The sequence below is a fragment of the Cryptomeria japonica genome, chromosome 11, assembly GCF_030272615.1.
Source record: "Cryptomeria japonica chromosome 11, Sugi_1.0, whole genome shotgun sequence".
Taxonomy (NCBI): Eukaryota; Viridiplantae; Streptophyta; class Pinopsida; order Cupressales; family Cupressaceae; genus Cryptomeria; species Cryptomeria japonica.
The window spans coordinates 529,992,481-530,016,212 of record NC_081415.1 but is presented as its reverse complement, the minus strand read 5'-3'; the positions used below and the strand labels follow the sequence as shown (position 1 = coordinate 530,016,212).

The following is a 23,732-nucleotide window of genomic DNA, read 5'->3' as shown; positions in this document are numbered from 1 at the left end:
CATTGACGTGATAGGTGATGAGTAGGTCGACTTTAAATAAGGAACCCGTGAATCACGGGTCAATGACAAAAGAAGTGTGTCTCGAGGCAGATCACGATGCAGAAGCCTTTTTTTAAGAGATAAATCAAGCAGGACAATCCGACCTTTGTGCTCGTTGGTCAAAGGAAACAGCTGAGGCATTAATGGTGAATGATAGAGCAAGGCCGAAAAACAGTTGCAGGTCGCTAAATATAGAAAGCACATACAGATGTCATCAGAAATGGCAGTGATGTTTGATCTACTACAGATCATCAATCGAGGAGAGGAGATCCGATTAGATTTGATACGGATTTACTCGATGGAGAAAAACACTAACGTGCCCAGTTTGAATGTAGGTTTTGGTGGGAACATTCAAGTATAAAAATGCAGACTGAAGACTTAAGTGATTGATGCTTGATGCCAGTGAAAAGAGAGTAACTGAGAGAGCAGAGAGTGATCAGAGAGAAGATCAAAAGCATCTTAGTGTTGGAGCTGTCTGACAAAAAGGTTGAACCGGTAGAAGGGTTATCAGAGGTTTTACCGGCAAGGTTAGAGCAACTGGCAAGCTGCCAAATAGAACTACAATTGTGTGAACCAACAAGGGAGATTCAGGAAGAAAGTTGCCGAAGGTGAAGGAGATAAGAGAGTGTATCGGTGAAGGGTATGCAAGACAGAATTAGGGCAGAAAAGGTATAAACAAAGAACAGAAAACCGAAAAAGAACTGAGCAAGGGAGAACCGGTTGAGAAGGGTTAAACCGGTGAAGTGTTTTGATTGCAAGAGTTACAAAACTCATTTGTAACAACACTACAACTATTGTATTAATCTAATCTATTGTATATCATTGAGTTGGAGCTCGGTGCAGGGGTTGGTGCCCTAAACTTTGTAATCAGTGTTTACTATGAGGCTGGATTGGAGTAGTAGTCTCCAACAACATTTCTCACTGAGGTTTTTCCCACATTGGGTTTTCCTCGTATATCCAGTGTTATGTGTTGAGTATCTTTGTGTGTTTGCATTTGATCACTTTTCTTAGCTCACCAGTATATCCTCCTTGTGTCTGATTTGCGAACCGGTACCAAGAGTTAGGTTTAAAAGGTTTAGAATATTGGGAACCATTGATTCACCCCCCTCTTAGTGGTACATTGTGTTCAACAAGAATAAGACAATTTATTCAACTTGGAGTTAAATGCATCAACATAACTTGCTAAAATTTCATGCCAAGAAAAGCCAGCTTTATCATTCCAAGCAACAAGCCCCCCAAAAAATAAAGATCACATACTAATAGCACACTTGCATTCAAAAAATAAGTACTCAAAGGTTTCAAGCAAGTCATAAAATTCACAAGTTCTAGTAGGAAGACCATATTTATGTAATAAATGACCCACAACAAGCATTTTTAAAATAAACAACCAATGAAAGCAAGCTTTTTTTGGTTCTGCAGAGTTTTGCCATATGTGAATAAGTCTATGGGACCATTGGGCATCAAGCCACCTTAGGTTCCAGGAATGGTTAAGCCAATTACATACCTCTCCCGAGCCCATTAGCATCATACAAATTTGTTAATAGATATATCCTGAAATTTAGAGCCATCTTTCCATCTTATCTAATTGACAAGATCTAAATTTGTTAAGTTTTTATAGAGAACTAGTCCCCTAATCCATTTAGGATCGTGGAGTAGGTTTGTTTATGTGTAGCAGGTATATCATACCTGGTCCTCAATTGTTCCTAAGAACCCAAATAGCCCTTAGCCAAAAGATCCTATTTAATCCCCAAGGAGCGCCATTTTTGGGCAGAGAATCCTTGAGATAGTGCTAATGGTTTTCCATTAGGGGCAATGTTCCACCATATCGATCTGTACAGAGCATAATAGGGAAGCTATTTACTCAGTGCTTGCCCATTCACAATCAACTATCTGACCTTAGCCCAAGACTTCCAAAGAGAGGTAAAGACAGTGAAGGCAAATACTCTAATATCAAACTAGCCAAAGAAGATGTCATACAAGTGAAGTGGGCCCTATTGTTTACCCTTTCTTGGTTTGGACAAGGCCAAGTTATTTCTGATCAATACTTTCCAACGTTCTTCCCCATCTAGGGCTTTAAAAATCCATTTAGATGCTAGAGCTAGCCCTTGGACTTTTAGATCTTCGAGTCCAAGGCCTCCCATATTTCTAGGCAAACAACACCATTTCCAATTCAAATTATGTCTTTTCCTTCCACCTTTTCCATCAGACCATAGGAATTCTCTTATAAAATTCTAAAGTTTAAGAAACTAAGCATTAGCAAATAGCCGAGCTGAGGAATGGTAGACAGCATGTGAAGCTATAACTTTCTGCACAACCTGAATTCTGCTTACAAGGGATCACAAATGAATTTGCCATTTAATGAGTTTCTTCTCATTTTTTTGGACAATCCATTCCCATATACTTTTAAGAGAGGAGGAGACAGCAAAGGGTATCCCCAAGTATCTTACCACCTTGTGGGGGTCTGCCCATTGCCATCCCTTAGCAATCAACCAATTGAGAGGATCTTTAGTCCAACCTATAATAGTGGACTTGTGGGGAGCAATTTTGGATTTTGTTGCAGCGCAAAATACCTCCAATCTTTTGATAGTATTATCAAAATTGGCTTCTGATAGTTCAAGGGAAAGTGCAGTATCCTCAACAAATTGAGCATTCAGTAGTTGCTCATTGTTGGGGGGTCTAAAGCCATTGATAGGTGGAGAGATCAGGATAGACCTTAAAACAAAATGTAATGCATCTGTTGCAATAACAAACAAGGTAGGGCCTATGAGACAACCTTGCCTAATAGACCTTTGAAAAAAGATGGTTCAAAAAGCTCACCATTCACATCCACTTGGGTTGAGAAGTCATTGAAAAGAATGTTAATCCATTTACAAAATTTAGAGGGGAAGCCAATAGCTTTCAACATTTCTAGCACAAATGGCCACTCAATTCTATCATAGGTCTTTTCAAAGTCTAAAAGGATCATGGCTACATTTTGATTGTCATGTTTGGCCTAATTCATTCCTTCCTAGCTAGTAATCAGGTTTTCTAATATTTACCTTCCTTTTATGAAGTTTGAGTGACTGAAACTATCCTTCCCAAAATCTCTATCAATCAACTAGCAAGAATTTTTGCTAGAATCTTATAATAAACTTTTACGAGGGTGACAGGCCTCCAACTTTTTATCTGAGTTTTGTCCCCTCTTTTGGGATCAATTTAATGATCCCCATGTTCATATTGTGACCCATGGGATTATTATGATAAAAAGCATTGAACACCTCTAGCAATTCGGTCCCAATCCAATCAATATTTTCTTAATAGAACTCTGTAGTTAAGCTATCTGCTCCTGGGGATTTGCCATTAGCCAGAGATCTAATGGTGCTTTCAATCTCAGAGAGTGAGATGTCTTTCTCTAAAAACGTAGCATCTTCAGAGAAGACCTTATTAGGGATCACTTAATACAAAACTCCCTGGATTCAAGAGCTCTCTCATCTTCTTCAGAAGAGAAGAGGTACTGAAAAAAAGAGTGGAATGCTTGTTTCATAAAAGAGGGGTCTTCAAAGACCTCCCCATTGACATCAATTGGCCCAATTGCTTCCATGTTTTGCTTATACTTAATCAGATTGAAAAAATATCCAGTGCCCCTGTCCCCTTCCTTGAGTCAATTCATCTTGGATCTAATCCTTTGACCTTGGAATTTATGGTTTTGCATCTTCTTGAGGAGAGATTTGGTTCTAATTACAATAGCTTCAACTTGAATGTCAAGACTAGTTATCTGCAACTGACCTTCCAAGAGAAGCAGATTATGATGCAGGAGATTATCTAACCTGTTTCTATATGTAGCTTTCTTTTTGCCAGCTATCTGAAAAAAAAAATTCAAACTTTTATTCAGGTTTTTTGGACATGGCAGTGACAATTTCATGGCCTCAAGGCAGTCTTGGTCTTGGAGAAAAGAGGAGTTCAACTTGAAAGAGGAAGGTCGAGGTTGCACATGCACAGGAAGTGAAAGACCAACACAAATGGAGGTCTCAATTGGAGAGTGGTCAGACATGGAGGAGGGTACACTAAAACAAGAGCCCCATTATAATTGCCAATGAAGGAGACATATTCCTTATTACCGTAGAACCTATCCAGTCTGCAATAAATCCTTGTAGTCAATGTGTTGTCCTCATTTTTGTTTCCAAAAATGAAGGACCACTACGTTAAAATTTTTGTGAAAAAATGAAAAAAATTACTCTATGGCATGCTTCCTGAGGCAAAATTTTGACGAATCTTTGGACTGGCTTAATCATCAGTCTATCCTCAAACTATGTTTCGAATTTTGTCAAATTCTAGGTTCGTTTGCTATGCCTTTCCTTCAATTTCGGGTTTTAAAACCCCGACTGCAGGTGGAGAATTTTCTTCAAACTGCAAGTTTTAATGATATTCATTGTTTTGGGTTTTTGTAGGGGAATTTTTAGCTTATTACATGTGCATTTTTATTAAAAGATGTTACTTGCAATTTGTTTTAAATTTTCCTTCCTTCCTTTGTTATTTTTAATTGTTTTTTTGTCATGTTTAGTTAAAATAGGGATTTTTTGGCTCACACCCCTACTTTAATGGTTTTTACATGTAATAGGGATTTTTAATCCCCATTACATGTGTGCAAGTATTTCTAACTTCTTGTAGGGATTTTATTTCCCTTTTACAAGTTTTTAAAACTTGTAGTTTGCTCCAAAAAACCCGATTTTGCCTTGCAAGTGCATTTTTGACAATTTTAAACTTGTCATTTGTCCAAAAAAACCCGATTTTGGCTTGGAAAGTGAAAAAGTTAAAAATAAAACTTGTCATTTGTCTAAAAAATCCCGATTTTGCCTTGTAAGTGGAAAAAGTGAAATTAAAACTTGTGTTCTTCTCCCAAAAACCCAATTTGCATTCTCTTATGCAAATTTGAACTTGTCTTTTGCTCCAAAAAACTTGAAATGCAAGGAAAAACGATTTTTGACCATTTCAAGGCAAATTTTGTGGAGAGATTGTTGGAGGAAGGAGGCGTTTTGGTTTGCATCCTATTTTCATGCATTCGTGGACATCTTTCACGCCAAATGTAGGTTGCATTGATTGGTTTTTTCGCTCTAAATCAGCAACCACGTTTTTCATAAATGCCACTTTTTGAGGGTTTAAAACTTCAACAAACTCCACTCTCCTAAATCGTTTTGCCCTTTCTCATCTAGGCGTGGAGTTTAGGAGGATTGTTGAGCTATTAAATGATGCCATTTGGTGTGCAAATGATGGCCACGTTTTTCCCACGTGACTCCCTTTGGCTACGTTTTGCAACATTTGTCATCATTCCTTCTACTTCCTCCTTAGGCGTTTTGCTCCAATCCTTTTAGGCGTGCTCCCTCATTGGCAATTTGATCTTCCAAATTTGGGATTGCTGCTACATTTATCAGTTTGGGGCATTTTTGCAAAAAAACGTGATAACGGTTTGGCATTATGGATTGCTCCTTTTTGCTGGTTTTGCTTCTTCATTCCAAGAAATGTTGCATTATTGGAGAAGCATTTTGCATTTTTAAGAAAGGTATGTTCTCTTTCCTTTCTTTCCTTCATTTTATTATTTTCTTGTTTTCTTAATTTTCATTCTTAGTTGCATTTTTGGCATGTGTTGTTCTTCCCCCAAAAATTGGTTTTTGTGAGAGAAATCTTCCCCTTGGTATGCAATTTTTGAATTGCATTGTTCTTCCCAAAATTCCCTCTTTACTTGTATTCGGGATTTTTAATTTCGATTACAAGTTCGCTGGAAATTCTTGTTCTTCCCCTATGGTTAAGGAATTTAACCATTTTTGGTCAAAATTCCAAGTTAAAAGTGTGAAATACCCCTCCCTTGCAAATTCGGGTTTTGAAAACCGGATTACATGTTGAAGAGTTCTTCCCATTTTCATGAAAATGACTTTCCCAGATTTTCCAATTTCTATCCATTCATGTTCCCCATATCCGTACTTTCCATTTCCATCATTTCCTGCAAGTCAAAATCTCATTTTTCGTCCATTTCTCCATTTTCGAATTTACAAGTGCACTTGTATTTGGGTTTTAAAACCCCGATTGCATGTATGCCCTTTCCAACTTGTATACTTGCAAAAATTCTCCCAAGATCCGAAATTGGTCAAAGTCAAGATTTTCCCATTTCTACATATTTCCCCTCTTCCTCTCACAAAATCGTGAAATTCAAGAATCAAAGTTTTACCCATTTGAAGAAGGAAGAATGATATTTGCAGCTGACTATAACGTTGCCTTAACTCTTTTAAGTCTTCATCACAGCATTCCAGGTTCACAATAAATGTCAGATTTGCCGGCATCTCCAACTCCAAAGAAAATGAAATACAAATATGACAAATATCAGAATGAGGTTGCACCTTCCCAGGTTTCTTCTCCTTTGGATCGCATCAGAGACACAGAGATAGGGCACGTTGATATGGCAGAATTCATCAACAGGGTAGAAGATCCACAGGATAATAACTTGCAGCGGCTGTTGGACAGCCATATCCATCATGCATCTTTCTTCCCAGTGGCTGCCCTAGAACCTGAGTTCGTTCTTGCATGCGCCCATCATTTTGATAAGGAATCAAGAGTCATAAAAAATGATGATGGTGAAGCTATAATTCGTCTTGATGCGGATACAATTGAGAAGGTCTTCAAAATACCTCCTGCACCTGTTTATATGGAAATCACCAAAGAAAGTGCAGGGAATATTACGTGAAGAGGGAAAAATTGCAAGCGGCACATCAATAGGTGGATCCAAGAGCCACGTCTTTCCTTTTCAAGGTGGGCAAAGTTGTACCATTGTGATTTCAAATGGGAGATAGCAGACACCATAACTCTCCTCAGCAGGATGATGGGCCTTGAGCATTCCAATGTCTTTGAGCCATGGATGTATCAGTTCATCATGTTCATAAGGCAGTCTCATCACATTTCATGGGGGGAAGTCATCAGCGATGCCTTGTGCGAACAACTTGCAGCAGTTCCTACCACCATGACCTTCTTGATGAATTCTTATTTGGTATATTTAGCAGCATCACTTAGACACTTTCCAGGTCTTTCTACCAAGGGTGATCGCTCGCTTATACCAGTTTGGGAATATTATGACCAGTTGCCATTGAAATCCAGTAGACTGCATTTTAGAAGGGTCCAAGATGCATTCTTCGGATATTTCATGTGTCAGTTTGACAGAGATCTCAGGAACAAAAGAGTATTAGATGAGGCATGGGTCAAGGTGTCTGAGTATGGGTGTTTGTTTCTGCAATTTCCCACCTTCACCTATATGAGGATACGATGCTATGATGGTCAGCCATACATGCTTCCAAGATATCCAACCGATAAGATAATTCTTATGGAGTTGGGAAGACAGATCATGGCTGTTCACACTTTTCAGTCTGCTAAGCACAAGGTTGGAATGGGGATCTCTACCACAAACCCATTGAAAATTGGTCGATACTCCCTTGTCACATCTGTGAAGGCTAAGGCCATGGAGGTTAAATTGCAGGAAATCAAGCTTAAAAGGTTCAAACCTAGAGCTGATTTTGATTATAGAGGTATGAAGGAGAAGATCAAGAAATCCTTTGTGCATGTTCATCGCATTGAAGACATCTGGGTAGATCTCCGCACAGAAGCCGAAGTCCTCAAGATGGATTACTGCAGGCTCACTGTTGAGCAAATTGTTGACTTGAACTTGGCGGATATCCCACAAGGGATGATTGACGACGGGCATATACTTGATCCTGAATACACTTCATGGAGGGTTGAGGAAGCTCCACTTGCTTTGATCCAATGGTCACACAAGGAGTGCATCTCCATCCTTGACAGATTTCAGCCTATCTTGGCCAACACTAACGCATGGCTGAGAAGTAATGCTGTTAGACTTATAAAAATCAAGGTTGGTAAAGAAGATTATTCTACAGGGCCTCTTGGACGGAAATCTGAGATTCAGATTGACAACAAGGAGGGTGCTTCATCTTCGGGCACAAGGATCAAGTTACGAGTCAGTCGTGCAGTAGTGCTTCCTCCTGAGGAAACGACTATTCGTGGGAAGGAAAAATCATGATTTCATGTTCAAGTGCTCGATCTGGATAATCCAGAAGAGGGGCAGCAATCTGACGATGCTCCTAAGTCTCCAATTTCAGACCCGCCTCATGAGGTCAATCCTCTAGTTTCCATTGAGACGCCTCTTTCTCCTCCTGATTTGCTCGTGGATGAGTCTCCTCAGAATGCAATTCCCATTTCAGCATACGAGCCATCTCCTGATCATCAACAAGAAAGTGTGTTGAAAGTTCCTACGGATATTCCTACTTGCATCCAATTATCAGAAATTGATACTTCCACTTCTGGTTTTGAAGAATTCATGAGGCAATCTTCATGCCCATTGGTAATTGAGCAAACCGTGGTCGTTGTCCCAACTGATATTCCTCCCAGGGTGACCACGGTAATTCAAACAGAAACTGCTTCTCCTTTGCCTACGGCTGCTACCGGAAGTGAGTTGATGACTTTGCCTCCATGGCTTAGTTTTTTCAGCCCGAAAAGGAAGAAGCAAGAGATCTCACCTGATGCCTTTGACTACCAGCAACTCAAACAGTCCAGATCCAAAGTTGCTAAGAAGGCCAAGACTATCTCTAGGGTAACTGTTGACAGCAACAAGATGAAAGTAGCTGAAATTGTGGAACCTATTGTAGATAAGCCACTTGATGAAATGTCAGCTGCTGATTATAAGGTTACGAGGATAGAGTTGGGCAAGCAAACGCATGAGGTCATTAAACATGATGCTCAGTTTTTTGTTGCTTCATTGGTGCAAAGGTGTGATGATCTTCTTGCGAAGAAAGACAATCTAGAAGAGGAAAACCGATAGCTTATGGCAGCCATTCATAAAATCACAAAACCTGTTGCTGAAGGGAGTAACTCCATAGGTTCTTCTAGTTCCCGAGAATCGATTCGTGGATTGGAAAGGGCTGCTCAGAAAGTACAAGCACTGGATTCCTGGGTTGATCAGCTTCATGACCAATGTGTACAAGTAATGAAAGACATTTTTCAAATAATGTCTAAGTTGGAAACCATCGAGGAGAAATTGGATCAGACTTCTAATACTTTCAAAAAGAATCTGGAAAGTGTTGAGAAAAGTCTGACAATCTGGCGTACCATGCTCCAACAATAGCTGAGTATTTTGCAGGAGCATGCCATCATCTCTTCCAGGGTCATGTACTTGGAATTTGAAGAACTCATGGAAAACAAGACCCTTGTTCTTAAATCCCTCATTGAGGAGATCGGTGATGCAAGGAGATTCCGGGGTGATGTTTACCGAGGTATTGTCTCACATTGTGAAAGGGCCTCTTGCAATATAGTAAGTCAGGATGGAGAGCTGATTCCAGAAGAAGAAGTTCTTGCTGATTTATAGATGAGGATTCATAATGAATGGAGGAGCGAACAATTCTCGGCAGCTTCGATTCAAGCATTTATGAAACACAAAGCCTTTCTGCATGAAATCCAGTCTATTCTGGATAAAAACAATTCTGCGCTCCTCCGCTGTCACGACACTATTGTGAAGACTATGGTTGTTGCCAAGAATACCCATGAACTGAATCTTGAGGAACTACAAGCGAGCATCCGGAAATTTCAAGGATTTGTGTCTTCACAAAATGCAACTTAAGTGTTTTTCAACACTTAGTTGAATTTTCCCTTTTTTGTAATCTTTAGTTGTAATTTAGTTTTGATAAGTTGCATGTAAAAGTATTTTTTGTAAAATGCAAGTTACACATTACTTGTGCTTTTGTAATTACATGTAAGCCAACTACAAGTTGTGTCCGATTAGGACTGTAGTTGGAATAAGTCTTAATTAGTTGGAGTAACTCTTAGTTAGTTAATGAAGTCTTAGTTATTTATTGAATGAGTCTTGGTGGTTGAGAGAATCTCTCAAGTTAGTTGGGATCCTCCCACCTTTTTCTCAAGGCTCCTCTTCTATAAATACTTGAGGAGTCCATTGTAATTATCATCTTTTGGAAAGCAAGCAAAAACTCTACCAAATTTACAGCAAGAAGTCTTTGAGCTTATGTATGTGGATTGAAAGTTTTTGAAGAATAATAAAGAAGGACTACTCAAGTTTTGAGTCTTTGAGCTACATGTTTGAGTTTGAATCTTTTATTTCTTCTATGCCAAGTGTTTCTAAAGGAGCCTAGTCCAATCTGATTTGAAGTCTTTGAGCTGCAAGTAGAGAAGATTAATTAAAATAGGAAACTCTCTTGAAGGAGCAGCAAGTCTTTGAGCTTGCGTCCATTCTTGAGAAAAATTATTGTTTGATAAGAAATAGCAGCAAGTCTTTGAGCTTGCATTAGTTCTTGTCTTTGTGTTGAAAGAATATATTATTCCAATCTTTGAGCTGTTATCTTTTATTTGTTGTAAAATTTAGTATAGCAAAGGGTAGATAGGACTTCCAATAGTCAAGTCTTTGAGCTTGATATTGCTGTCCCGTCTCGAAGGAAGTGACGGAAGTCTTTGCGCTTTCAGGAAACTTCATTTCCTTTCTCTTATTTCACTTGAAAGTGGTTACTGCTGTTATTCAATCGCTATCCTTTTCTGTGAAGAGAAAAGAATATTGTCTTTCTTGAAAAAAGAAGAAAGATTGCTGTCCCATCCTATTTTATTTTCCAAGTTGTAGTTAGATAGGGGGAGCCTTCCCTTAATTAGGAGAGTTTTTACTCGTGTGGTGTAGTTGAAACCACAATTTTGTATATTTCCCCAAGTGTACAAAATTTTCAACCAACACAATGGCTGGTTACTACACCAAGTACACCATATGGAGCTAGACGATGCCCTCCCCCTCTCAAGGGGACCAACCAAATTCAAAGTCCTCTTCATTCTTGCCCACAAAACAGTTCATCCCCTTTTCAAATTGAATGTTCAGCACCCTTTTTGTCATGTTTGTTTTCTACCATATTAAAATCCCCTGCACACAACCATGGGATCCTAGGAATATTATCTAACATCTGATTCCACAATTCTACCCTTTCTCTATAATCGTTTGAAGCATACGAGGAATAAACACCCAAGGTCTATAAGCCAAGATTCAAAGTAATATAGACCAGTCTATTGCAGGGAGAAGAGAACCACTAAAGATATTATTGCTCCATTTAGGGTGAATAAGGATGGTTGTTCCACCTTTCCCCTTGTCATGATCAGATATAAACATTCTAGCACTATTCTAGACAAATTTGACGACACTCTCTACTTGGAAGCCAACTACTTTAACCACTTGCAGGCATAGAAGATCTAAGTACGGTCTATCTCTACAACAAGCTCTCATCACATACTTCCTATCTGTAGACTCCAAACCCCTCACATTCCAACTACAAATTTTCAAATTCATTAAGATTTGGGAGGGAGGTTCTTTTGATTCTTGTATAACCTAGAGCACTTTGGAATTTTATCTTTCTTGCCCTTCTTAGTTACTTTCTTCTCAGAACTAGAATCAAAACCTTAGGCTCATCATTCATCTTTCCCTTTTTAGTATCATCTTTCACAGAGGTTGATTTTTGCAAAGGAATGGAGGTGTCTATATCTAACCCTAAGTATAAAGGATTAAAACACAATATCACCATTTCCTTCCCGAAGGCTTCATCCCCCAATTTGAGACTAGAGCCATTAACTGATACTGCATCTACTATACCTTGGTCAAAAGATCTTAAGGCTTGTCTAATTTTATCTTCTCTCTCTTGAAGGGTTTCCAAGGCTAACTATTGAGCCTTTTTTGGGCTTGAGGGAGGATTTTCTTTTTTTCCTTCTCTAGGCAACAACTGAGTTAGACTTGGGAACAAATGAGTCCTGGGATCTAATAACCTCAATCTCCCCATCAAATAAGGGGTATTCCGAGGTGACTTTATTATCCCCTGCCATTTCAAAATCTGATTGCACCATCACAATATGGGCAATATTAGTTCTCTAGGGTTCTACATTTTCCCCCTCATTAGTGGCCTTGGTTTGGTCAAAAGTATCATCCATGCCTGGAGGATTGTTATTTACTGGTATTTCTCTGGAGGGTTTAAAAACCTATGTTGGTCTATTTTTAGCCTTCAAGCAATCTTTTCTAAGATGCCCATTTCTCTTACACAAAAAAACATGAATTCAATGAGCCAAGTAGTTCCACGTCACAATTGACAATTTGGTTTTTAATTTGGACATTTACTATGTCAGGAATTTCAGCTTCTGGATTCAACAAAATTAAGACAAAATCGAGGTGGAGGAGAGTCACTCTCGACTCAGTTTGCATGATATTCCCAATAGGCTTCAAAAAGCTATGAATAAATTTCAAAAGCTGCAGTGGGTTATTTTTAATTTCCACCCAATTTGGTGTCGACCTAGCCAAAAATTCCTCACAGTTCTCCTTAGGAAACCAAGGAATTGCTTGAAACATGGACTCCCCAATGTTCTAGTATTATTTTTTAACAACCCTTTCTTGCATATTGTGGTTTCTAGAAAATACCACAAACAATCCTTTTTGAATCATTCTACAAAAAGAGACATGTATCCTCATCTTTTTCCCCCACACAGAGGCAATCCAATCATCAAAGAAAATTGGAGAAGGAAGCGAATTGGAGTCCAAGAAAACGAAAAAATAGCAATATTCTTAAGTCTAGATTCCTATGCTTTTAGGGCTTTTAGCATATCCTTGTTAGGAGAAATGGAAATGACTCTGGATGCAAGAGGTATCTTACCTTCTTTTCCATCTCCACTATCTCCTCGATCGACAACGCTTCCATTTCCTATTCTATTTGCGTTGGCCCCCAATAATCCTTTTCCTCCCACTGCAAATAAATCAGTGGAAAGGAATCCTCCCTTCTGTAATGTTCCCTGACCGTACGGTGAACTGGCAAAGGCTGTTGAACTGGCAGAGGAAGGTCGTACGGTGGATAGACTGTACAGTGGTAAGAAGAGGGGGGCCGTACAGTGTGAAGACTGTACGATGGAGTGAGGGGTCGTACAGTGTAATGGTTGTATGGTGGGCGAAACAAGTCGTACAGTGGTGTGAGGCAGGTCGTACGGTGAAGGGGGTGTACGGTGGTATGTTTCCTTGACCGTACGGTGAGTGAATGTGGTCATGTAGGCTGGGTGTACGGTACTGGCCGTACGGTGAGTGAATATCCACCAAGTTCCGCCTCGAGCCCTCCAAACGCTCAGTTCATACAAAGAAATGAAATTATTATTCCAGACACGAGACTTAGATGAAGATTTGCACATGCAAAGAGAAATTATATTGACAATGATCGCACAATAGATTACACAGACCCGAAACAGAAGCAGACTAGGGTGAGGAGAACTCCCACCAAAACTGTGGATGCCAAGTAGGAAGGATCTCTCACCTCCGAAATGACAGACAAGCTGAACTCCAACTGGAATTCACACAAACAAAGGGAAAATACCAAATTTGCATACCTATAATAATGACTAACTCGGCCATATATATGGGCTCCGAGAAACTTCCCGAAGGGTTACAAACGGGCCGACACTACCAACCAAAACTTGCCTAATCTAATTAAATAAAAGAGCTCAAAAGATTTGTTATTAAATTTGGGGCCTTACAATAAAGTAATTAGATTTATTATTTAATTATATCGGGGACATCACAATCCTCCCGAGCCAAAAATTGCTTGCCCTCAAGCAATTGCAGACTTGGATGCCCCAGAATTTGCTCACCTTCCTAGGTGGCATCCTTGATGGGTAGATTCTTCCATTGTACAAGGAACTCCTTGACTGTGCGTGTTCTCAACCTCTTTTCTCTGACATCGATGATCTCTGCTGGCTCCAAAATTAGTTTCCCTTCTTCATCGATGGGTGGTAGATCCTTGGACACTGTGACGCATTGGCTGACGGCCTTCTTCAGACATGACACGTGGAAAACATTGTGAATTCGACTCCCCTCAGGAAGCTCCAACTCGTAGGCAACTTCACCCACTCTCCGAACCACCCTGTAGGGTCCATAGAAACACGGCTTCAACTTCTCCTTACCACTTGTCTTCAAGGAGGATTGTCTGTGCGGTTGAAGTCGGAGGTAAACCAGATCACCAACCTCAAAATTCCGCTCAATCCGGTGTCAGTCAGCATACATCTTTTGCTGGTTCTGAGCCCTCTGCAAGTTGTCTTTGAGAGATGTCAGGATGTCTAAACTCTCCTGAAGCCAATCTTTGGCCATCGGTTCACAACTGTCTCCCAATGCCAGGTCAACAAATGAAGAAGGTTTATAACCGTACAGTGCTTTGAAAGGTGGCATGCCTATCGACATGTGATAAGTGGTGTTGTAATAGTGTTCACCCAAGTGTAACCAGCGAACCCAAGCCTTTTATTGAGCTGAGACGTAGTTCCTGAGATAATGCTCCAGCCATTTGTTCACAATCTCGGTCTGTCCGTCTGTCTGCGGATGGTAGCTCGTGCTGGGTGACAACTCGGTTCCTACAAACCGAAATAACTCCATCCAGAAGGTACTCAGAAAACGGCTATCCCTGTCATTGACTATGTTTCGCGGTAAACCATATAGGCGGAACACCTCACAGAAGAACAACTCGGCTACTTGAACTGCTTTATATCCTATGGGGATGACAAAAAAATGTGCATATTTGGTCAATCGGTCAACTATGACAAAAATGCAATCCTTTCCTTGCACTCTGGGGAGTCCGGTAATGAAATCCATCGAGATGCTATCCCATTTCTGGTCGGGAATTGGTAGTGGTTGCAGCAATCCGTCCAGTAGGTTATGTTCAGATTTGTTCTGTTGACAGGTGGAGCATTCTCGCACATATTGCAGGACGTCGTTCTTAAGCCCCTTCCAGGAAAACCTTTCATGGATCTGTCTGTAGGTTTTCAAGTATCCCGGGTGTCCAGCCAAGGGAGAATCGTGCAATTCCTTTAGAATCTTTTCCTTCATCTTGGATTTGGGTACCAGATAAATTCTATCCTTGTAATAAATGATGTCGTCAACCACCTTGTATCGGTCATCCTGCACTTGACCATCCATCAGTTCATAGGCAAAAGTGTTCTTGGAGTATTCAACCAACAGGTATTCCTTCCAGTCCGCCGAAATCTGAGATAAAGAACATATGGCAGGCCTTCTTGACAGGGCATCAGCGACCACATTATTCTTCCCCTTTACATATTCAATGTCGAAATCAAACGCCTGGACTTTGCTCACCCATTTTTGTTGTCGTTCATTCAGATCCCTCTGCTCCAAGAAGTATCGCAAGCTGTTGTGGTCTGTTCGCACAACAAACTTTGCTCCGACAAGGTACCGCCGAAACTTCATCAGTGCGTGTAGGATGGCGAGCATCTCCTTGTCGTAGATGGAATGGGGTGACGGTCTTGCATCAATACCGCTCCAATGCCTTCCCTCGAGGCATCGCACTCCAAGATGAAAGGGCGAGTGAAGTCTAGTAGTGCCAGAACCGGACACGTACTCATAACTTCTTTTAATTTGTCGAAGGTCTGTTGTGCTTGTGCATTCCAACGGAAGGATCCTTTCTTTGTCAAATCTGTCAGTGGTGCTCCTAGCTGTGAAAATCCTTTTACAAACCTTCTATAATAACTGCACAAACCAAAAAATCTACGTAGCTCGGAGAGAGTCTCGAGTGGAGGCCAATCCAAAATGGATTGAATCTTCTCCTGGTGAACTTGTACCCCCTGGGCGCCGATGACGTGATGCAAGTACAGGACCTTGGTCATTCCAAATTCACATTTGGACCTTTTGGCATACAGTGATTGTGATTCCATAACCCCCAATACTTCATCCAAATGCCCCACGTGTTCCTCCCAGGTCTTGCTATAGATGAGTATGTCATCGAAGAATACCAATAGGAACTTACGCAGTTGCTTGTTGAAGATGTGGTTCATGCAGGACTGAAAAGTGGCCGGCGCATTGGTTAATCCAAACAGCATGACCAAGAACTCATAGTCTCCATAATGGCAACGAAAGGCTATTTTTTCCACATCTTGCTCCCTCATATGGATTTGATGGTAGCCGGAGAGGAGATCAATCTTGGAGAAATAGATTGCGCCATGTAGTTCGTCCAGTAGCTCATTGATCCTGGGAATGGGGTACCTATTCTTGATAGTCTTCTTGTTTAGTGCACGATAGTCGACAAACATTCTGAGAGTTCCGTCCTTCTTCTTCACCAATACCACCGAAGACGCAAAGGGGATAGATGGAATATCAGCGAAGACCAAACTATGCTCATCCAGAACCGACTGAAGTCCCTCATCTCGGTAGTAAGTCGGTTTCTCTTTCAAAGGTTTTGTTGAGATCAAGCAATGTGCTGCCCAGACTACTTCATCATGTCTGAAGATGGCTTCCATCCTTTTGGCAGAAATCTCCCTCGGGCCGCCATTCGACATTCCCCTGAGAACCACCTTCCTACCATCCACCTCGAATGAGAACTCCATCCTTTTGAAGCTCTGCGTGTACTGGTCGAGGGTCTCCATCCATTGAATGCCCAATATGACATCCGTGTCATCCAGATCTACAACAAAGAAATCGTCGGTCACCGTGTAATTTCCCATGGTGATGCTCATTTGCGGAACTAGGTGAGTGCATGATAGGAGATTGCCTCCTGCTGCCTTGACATCGAACCCTTCATGCTCCTTTGTACACAAATCCCTTCGAGTGACAAGTGATGAGTTTATGAAGTTGAGCGAGGCCCCACTGTCGAGCATAACAAGAACTCGTTTCCCTTGGAGTGCACCATGTACTCTAAATACACTGCACCTTGGGGTACCTGCCAGCGTGGCAATGACGCCATCCCTCCGCACTAACGTGAAGATTCTCTCTGCCAGACTGGTTTCTTCGGCAGATTCTTCCCTTGGGGTTTTGCTTTCCTCATGCTCCTCTTCTCCATCGGACATCACTTCAATATAGTGAATCTTTCCTTTGCCCAAACATCGGTGTCCCGGTTCCCATAATTTCCTTCAGGTGAAACAAAGCTTCTTCCTTCTGAGTTCCTGTCTTGTGGCTTCATCGAGCGATGACCCCTTCGGAAAGGGTTTATTATCCTTCTCCCTCGGAAAGAAAGGTGGTTTGGTATGTGCAAAATTTCTGGAAGAGGAAGATGTTGCCATGTTACGGGCCTTTTTTATTGCCTCCGTGAGCGTGCTGGGGTTGAACCCTTTCACCCAACCTTTTAGTGGTTCCATCAATCCGTCCATGAACAAGAACACCAATCTCCGCTCTGAGATGTCGGTTACCAATACAGATAGTCTCTGGAATTATGTGATGTAACCGTCCACAGATCCCGACTGCTTTAGTTGCGCCAACTCCTTGAAATTGAGTTCTGGATCCTTCCCGTCAAATCGATCTATGAGCTTCTCTGTGAATTCGGCATAGGAGGTTATCTAGTCATGGCCAAGAGTGACCATTCCATGATGCCACCATTCATGCGCGACCCCTTCCAGGTGGACTGCTGCAAACTTGATAGCTTCATCTTCAGGCATCGGGCTGAGTTGGAAGTAAGTATCTGCTTTTTGAACCTAGGCTCATGTCGAGGTTGCTCCGGCCCCATCAAAGGATGACAGGTTGATCTTGCCAACCTTCTGCTTGAGGTCATGGTTATAGTGTCCATAATGGCCTCGACTTCTGTCGCCCGAGTATTTCATCCGGAGCTCCACATAATCCTTGAAGGCTATGTCCCCCTCGAGATTTGCATCCCTCCAATCTTGGTTCAATTGTGCTTGCATCTCCTGAAAGGTGGGCTATTGTTCCCCGCGCGGCGCTTCTAATTTTTGAGGAAAAGTCGGCATCAGCAGTCGTGAATGTGAGTGTTGGACGTTTGACCTTCCCGTGACCGAATCATCACCCTGTCCATTCTGTTCTCCATTCGTTTTTCCCAAGGCCAGTTGTCGTAAGGTTTCCTCCATGATTTGTTGTCGATGTTCTCCTCTGGTTAGGGTGTTGTTGAGATGAGCTTGGCTTTTGGTTAGCTCCCTCAATAGTGCCATGACTTCTCTTCCAGGATCCTGTTGTTCCCCCATTCAATCGACCGAATGGTACCTCCTTCTGGTGTACACTTGCATCCACTACACGACAAGCTAGCAAGATCACAAGCTCTGACACCACTGTAATGTTCCCTGACCGTACGGTGAACTGGTAGAGGAAGGTCGTAATAGACCGTACGGTGGTAAGAAGAGGGGGGTTGTACAGTGTGAAGACTGTACGGTGGAGTGAGGGGCCGTACGGTGTAAGGGTTGTACGGTGGGCGAAACAGGCCGTACAGTGGTGTGAGGCAGGGCGTATAGTGGGAAGAAGGCAGGTCGTACAGTGAAGGGGGTGTACGGTGGTATGTTGCCTTGACCGTACGGTGAGTGAATGTGGTCGTGTAGGCTGGGTGTACGGTAGTGGTCGTACAGTGAGTGAATATCCGCCAAGTTCTGCCTCGAGCCCTCCAAATGCTTAGTTCGTACAAAGAAATGAAATTATTATTCTAGACACGAGACTTAGATGAAGATTTGCACATGCAAAGAGAAATTATATTGACAATGATCGAACAACAGATTACACAAACCTGGAACAGAAGCAGACTAGGGTGAGGAGAACTCCCACCGAAACTACGGATGCCAAGTAGGGAGGATCTCTCACCTCCGAAATGACAGACAAGCTGAACTCCAACTGGAATTCGCACAAACAAAGGGAAAATACCAAATTCGCATACCTACAATAATGACTAACTCAGCCATATATATGGGCTCCGAGAAACTTCCCGAAGGGTTACAAACGGGCCGACACTACCAACCAAAACTTGCCTGATCTAATTATATAAAAGGGCCCGAAAGATTTGTTATTAAATTTGGGGCCTTACAATAAAGTAATTAGATTTATTATTTAATTATATCGGGGACATCACACCTTCTTAGTTATGAACACTGCTAAGGGCGAGCAGTCTTTTGTGAGAGCGTTAGAGTTTAGAGCATATCTGTATGAAGTCTTACCACTGAAATCATCACTTGCTGACTTAACATTCTTCTCAATTTGCGGGGGCTGATTAATGATATTCTCATTATTCCCATTGTCTATCATGTCATCTCCATCTCCCATGAGCCAAGTGGCCCAGGAGAGGCAAATTGGCGATAGCGAAGTACAAGGCTAATTAAATGCTAGTGGGAACAAATAAATGTGCTAATAAACCCACAAGTGCAGGTAAGGTTAGTGGGAGACAGCACCAAATTTAAATTTGAAATTAATCAAACAAACAATCAGACGTAGCTGTAAACGTGAAAGCAATAAAACAAATCAGCCAAGCTAAACACCAAAACTAGAACAGAAGAGGAATTCAAGAGGTTGAAGACCAAGGGTCACAGAGCACCAATCTGGTTCTTTGCAGCAAAAACAAAGCTCTAGGAAGCATCAATGGCTGGAGACCATTCAACTTCCTCAAAGCTCTGCACTCACCCTCCTAAAACCAAATCCTTGTGTAATATTAAGTTATTAAAAGACAACTCTTATACTTATAATCTAAGTCACCAGGTTCAAATTCGAATTCGAAGTTCGACAGCTTTGAAATTCGAATGAAGTTCGATGTGGAAAAAATTCGAAATGTATAAAATTCGAATTAAATTCGCCATATGTAATTTTTTAAAACTTTTAATAAATATATGTAATATATCTTAATATAATAATAATATTAATATATTATTAAACCTAAAAAAAATTAAATAAATATAAAAATATATAATATAAAATTAAAAACTATTAATATAAAATTATAAATTATATAATAATAATATTCAACAACATTATAAACATTATAAATAAATAATAAACCTAAAAAACTATTAAATAAACAACATTATTAAATAAATAATAATAAAATTTATAATAAACATTATTAAATTGTTTATAAAAATATTAAACCTGAAAAAAAATAAAAAATAAAAAAATATATAATATAAAATTAAAAACTATTAATATTAAATTATAAATTATATAATAATAATATTCAACAACATTATAAACATTATAAATAAATAATAAACCTAAAAAAATATTAAATAAACAGCATTATTAAATAAATAATAATAAAATTTATAATAAACATTATTAAATTGTTTATAAAAATATTAAACCTAAAAAAAATTAAAAAAATATAAAAATATATAATATAAAATTATAAATTATATAATAATAACATTCAACAACATTATAAACATTATAAATAAATAAATAATAAACCTAAAAAAAATTAATTATAATGTTGTTTAATTATTAAACCTAAAATTTAAAAAAAAAAAGAGAGAAGTCGAAGCCTACCTGTGCAGGTCGAGACTCGGCAGAGGTTGTGCAGGTCAATCGTGGGCAACGTCAGGTCGGGGTAGCAATGGCCGTGGCCCGTGGCTGCAACTCGTTTGTGGCGGATAGCAATGGCCATCGCTGCAACTCTGTCTGTGATTGCAACTCCGTCCGTGGCAACAAAAACGCCCAAAAAAAACGTGCAAAAAAAACGCTTTCCGCCAGCCCTAATTTTTTATTCGAATTTATTCGAATTTAATCGAATTTTTAGGGAATGTTTCAAGTTCGGCGAATTTCGAACTTCAAGGTTCAAATTCGGCTGAACCTGGTGACTTAGCTTATAATAAAGCCACCTTAGTGGTAAGTGTTTTCTTTCTATTTTTTTTGTTTTCTTTTTAGCGAGTCATGTAATGTTTATCCATTTTCGTGGTTTCTTCTCCAATCTCTATATAAGGAGATAAAACTCTTTATAATGATAAATCATGTTCATTAATAGAGTATTAAAATAATGTGTTTTATTCATTTTTACAGTAGTTTTAATATATAAAATTATAAATTATAAATATATAAACCCAAACCCGGGGAAAAAAATGCCATATTGGAGTACCCATAGTCATCCCTAGACCTAGATTGGCAACTTAGTAAATTATCAATCATGTCATCATAATAACTGATGTCTAACAAATAATCAGCAGCACAAAAGAAAACAGCTCATTATTGTTGTTATTTCACCCTTTGATGATTAAAATCTGCCTTCAAATGTTATTGGAAACCCTTGTTCAAATTTGCTCATGAAAACTGACATAACCCCAGCACTGGAAAACTGCTGGAATGTGGATTTTAAGACAGCAAAACCCCTAGTAAAATCTTCTCCAATCATCAGTAAAACTATAAACAGCCTTTGAAAACCTAGGATTTTACAAACCAAGACCAAAGATATTATGTCAAACTGTCACTAACCTCCTTTCAATTGTGAGAAAATGATAAAGAAAATCTGTTGTGACCTGCCTAGATGCTTTGGAAACCCTCGCTTTAAATGTTGACTGAAATACCCTGCAACCTTTTCACCTTCTTCTTGCCTAAAGCAATCCAATTTCAAATGACTAATAATGCTTCTACTCGGCTGTTTCATAAGGTTTCATGCACTATAGGAGTTTTTCTTTTGCTTGTTTTTCTTGTTTTTGTTGTGAAGGATGACTAGGTGAGCACCTTAGAAGGCGAAACTATATGAAATCCATGCTCCTATAGAGCATAGAATTGACAGTGAAATAAGAAGCAGGCACCTACAATCCTCTTGCCACTTGAAATCTGGATCTAACCTTGAAAGTGTGTGCCTGGGATCATAACCACTTTAAACTTGGATAGAGAATGTAAAGTGCACGCCACTAGGGTATTTTCCACTTATACTAATTATAAGATGCAAAGTATATGCCTAAGACACATCTGCCACTTTAAATATGGTTACAGCCCAGAAAGTGTGTGCTTTAAAGGACACTCTCACTTAACTCTGCATTAGAGAAAGTTAAGTCTTTTTGGTTCTGATTGCCCAGGTGCATGCCTTAACAGTATTTGTCATGGCCAATGAACCCAAAGCACATGCTTTAGAGGACATTGCCAAATGTTCTGACCCTAGTGGCAAGGCATTCCCAAGAGATCACTTCGCCATTTTCTTTCACTTGGACAAATTCACTGTTTTGGAAAAATAACACCTTAGACAATGATTCTTAGACTTCACTTTCATTCATCAACTTGACAAAAGAATCAGCATATCCCTAAAATGATGAACTTCACTTAAAGACAAAGACAAAGGACAAAAGCACAACTGGGCATTCAGGATCTTGTACACATCAAATTGACACATAAACTTCATGAAACATGCATGGAGGACTTCAGAACGAATTTTTTTGAAGAGAAGGGTACAACAGTAAACTAGATTGATATTGTCTGACAAAAGTCAAGGAGAATCTATAGACTATGCCTTGGATTAAGAAACTTGACCCAAAAGGCAAGTAAATATTAAAAATTTAATGCAGTTTTTCAAAAAACTTTGAAAAAATGCAAAAATTATGTTACATTAAAGTGTCAAGATTTCCAACATTCCAAGTTTTCCTTTTATACCCTTTTTTAGGGTGAAATCAGATGACCCAAATCACTAGAAAAGGATGTAGAAGTTAGCTCCAGAACACCAGAAAACGCGGAAATAACACAGTTCCTTCCAAAATTGATAAAATATAACTAAATTTGCAACTCCATTTACCACATTTTGGTAATTTGTTGATATCATTTCTTTCTTTCTTCCATGGACTCTATTGCCACAAAATGTTCTTGTAACATCCCAAGTCCATGAGGAAAGCTGCCTTCTGAGTTTTGGCAGTCTTTTTTGGCTTGAAACAATGAGAAAGTTATTAATATTCATTTAGAATTAACTTGGCCTCATCTCCCATCTATAATGCCATTCACTACAATAATCTGTTACAGTTAGCTTTTGCCTTTGACTGGTATGTTTAAAATTGGAATCTATTAGAAATATCTATGTTTTTCAATGCATTGGAATGCATTTTGTGTCATTAAGAAACTAATAATGGACACAAGAAAGCTGAATCATCAAGTCTTCAACACATCCAAATTCAAGATCTTGCATATTTGATAGCTTGAACTCCACTTATTTGAGATTTCCAATCATTTTAAACCAAATGCCTTTCCCTATCCTGATGTAATCGATGTGTTATACGTTACTGAAAAATTCACTTTATATAAATAAAAGTTACCACAGACATGAGTGCAATGAGTAAAACATATTAGAATAGGATTCCCCGAGGCTTACTTGAAGATGATTGGATTTGATGAAGATGTACGCTTCCAATCGACATCAACAGGTAGAGTTAGCAAGTAATCAGTGTTCAAGGCAGAGGTCAATTGTAAATCTTGGGTTGATAATTCTTGAAACTCGGCATTCCGTAAAAGTTGCAAGAAGTTCCGCTGAAATCGTGTTCCAAAAATAACTCTGCATGCAACATACTAATTTTCTATGAGATAATATCAAAATTGGAACATGAACAGGTCAATTTTATTGTCTATGAAACAAAATAGATTGAAATTTAAGATGTTTATTAAAGCATGATAGAATCATATATCCCAGCTCTGATTAATTCAACTGCTCTGAGTTCCAATTCAGATTCTTATACCAAGAAACATGTCATAAATTACAATGAGTAAATAATTGAATTTCCATGACAGATTTAAATCATATATATTGAGAATAAGTGGCTTGAAAGAGTTGTTAAATGCTTTTGAAATTTAAAAAAAAAATGCTTTTTTCAGATGGAGAATTGTGTGCAGGCTGCAGGAATACCTGTGGCCTAGTGTAGTACTCATACTGCTCTTGGATTAAATCTGAGTGGAAGCCCATACCTTCTCAAGCTGATATTTCTTGCGTTATGTCTTG

The 23,732-nt window shown here is 39.5% G+C and overlaps 1 protein-coding gene across 2 annotated transcripts in view; it reads right to left on the bottom strand.

The window, feature by feature from the left end:
• Positions 1–23,732, bottom strand: part of LOC131066456 (uncharacterized) — a 316,657-nt gene that overhangs the window by 204,073 nt on the left and 88,852 nt on the right. For both annotated transcript variants that reach the window (XR_009111667.2, XM_058001209.2), the window contains exon 3: positions 23,112–23,291. Coding sequence is in view for 1 of the 2 variants with exons in the window: in XM_058001209.2 (XP_057857192.2) it covers positions 23,112–23,291 (180 nt within the window). In the remaining variant the exon portion in view is untranslated. The remainder of the gene's footprint in view (positions 1–23,111; positions 23,292–23,732) is intronic.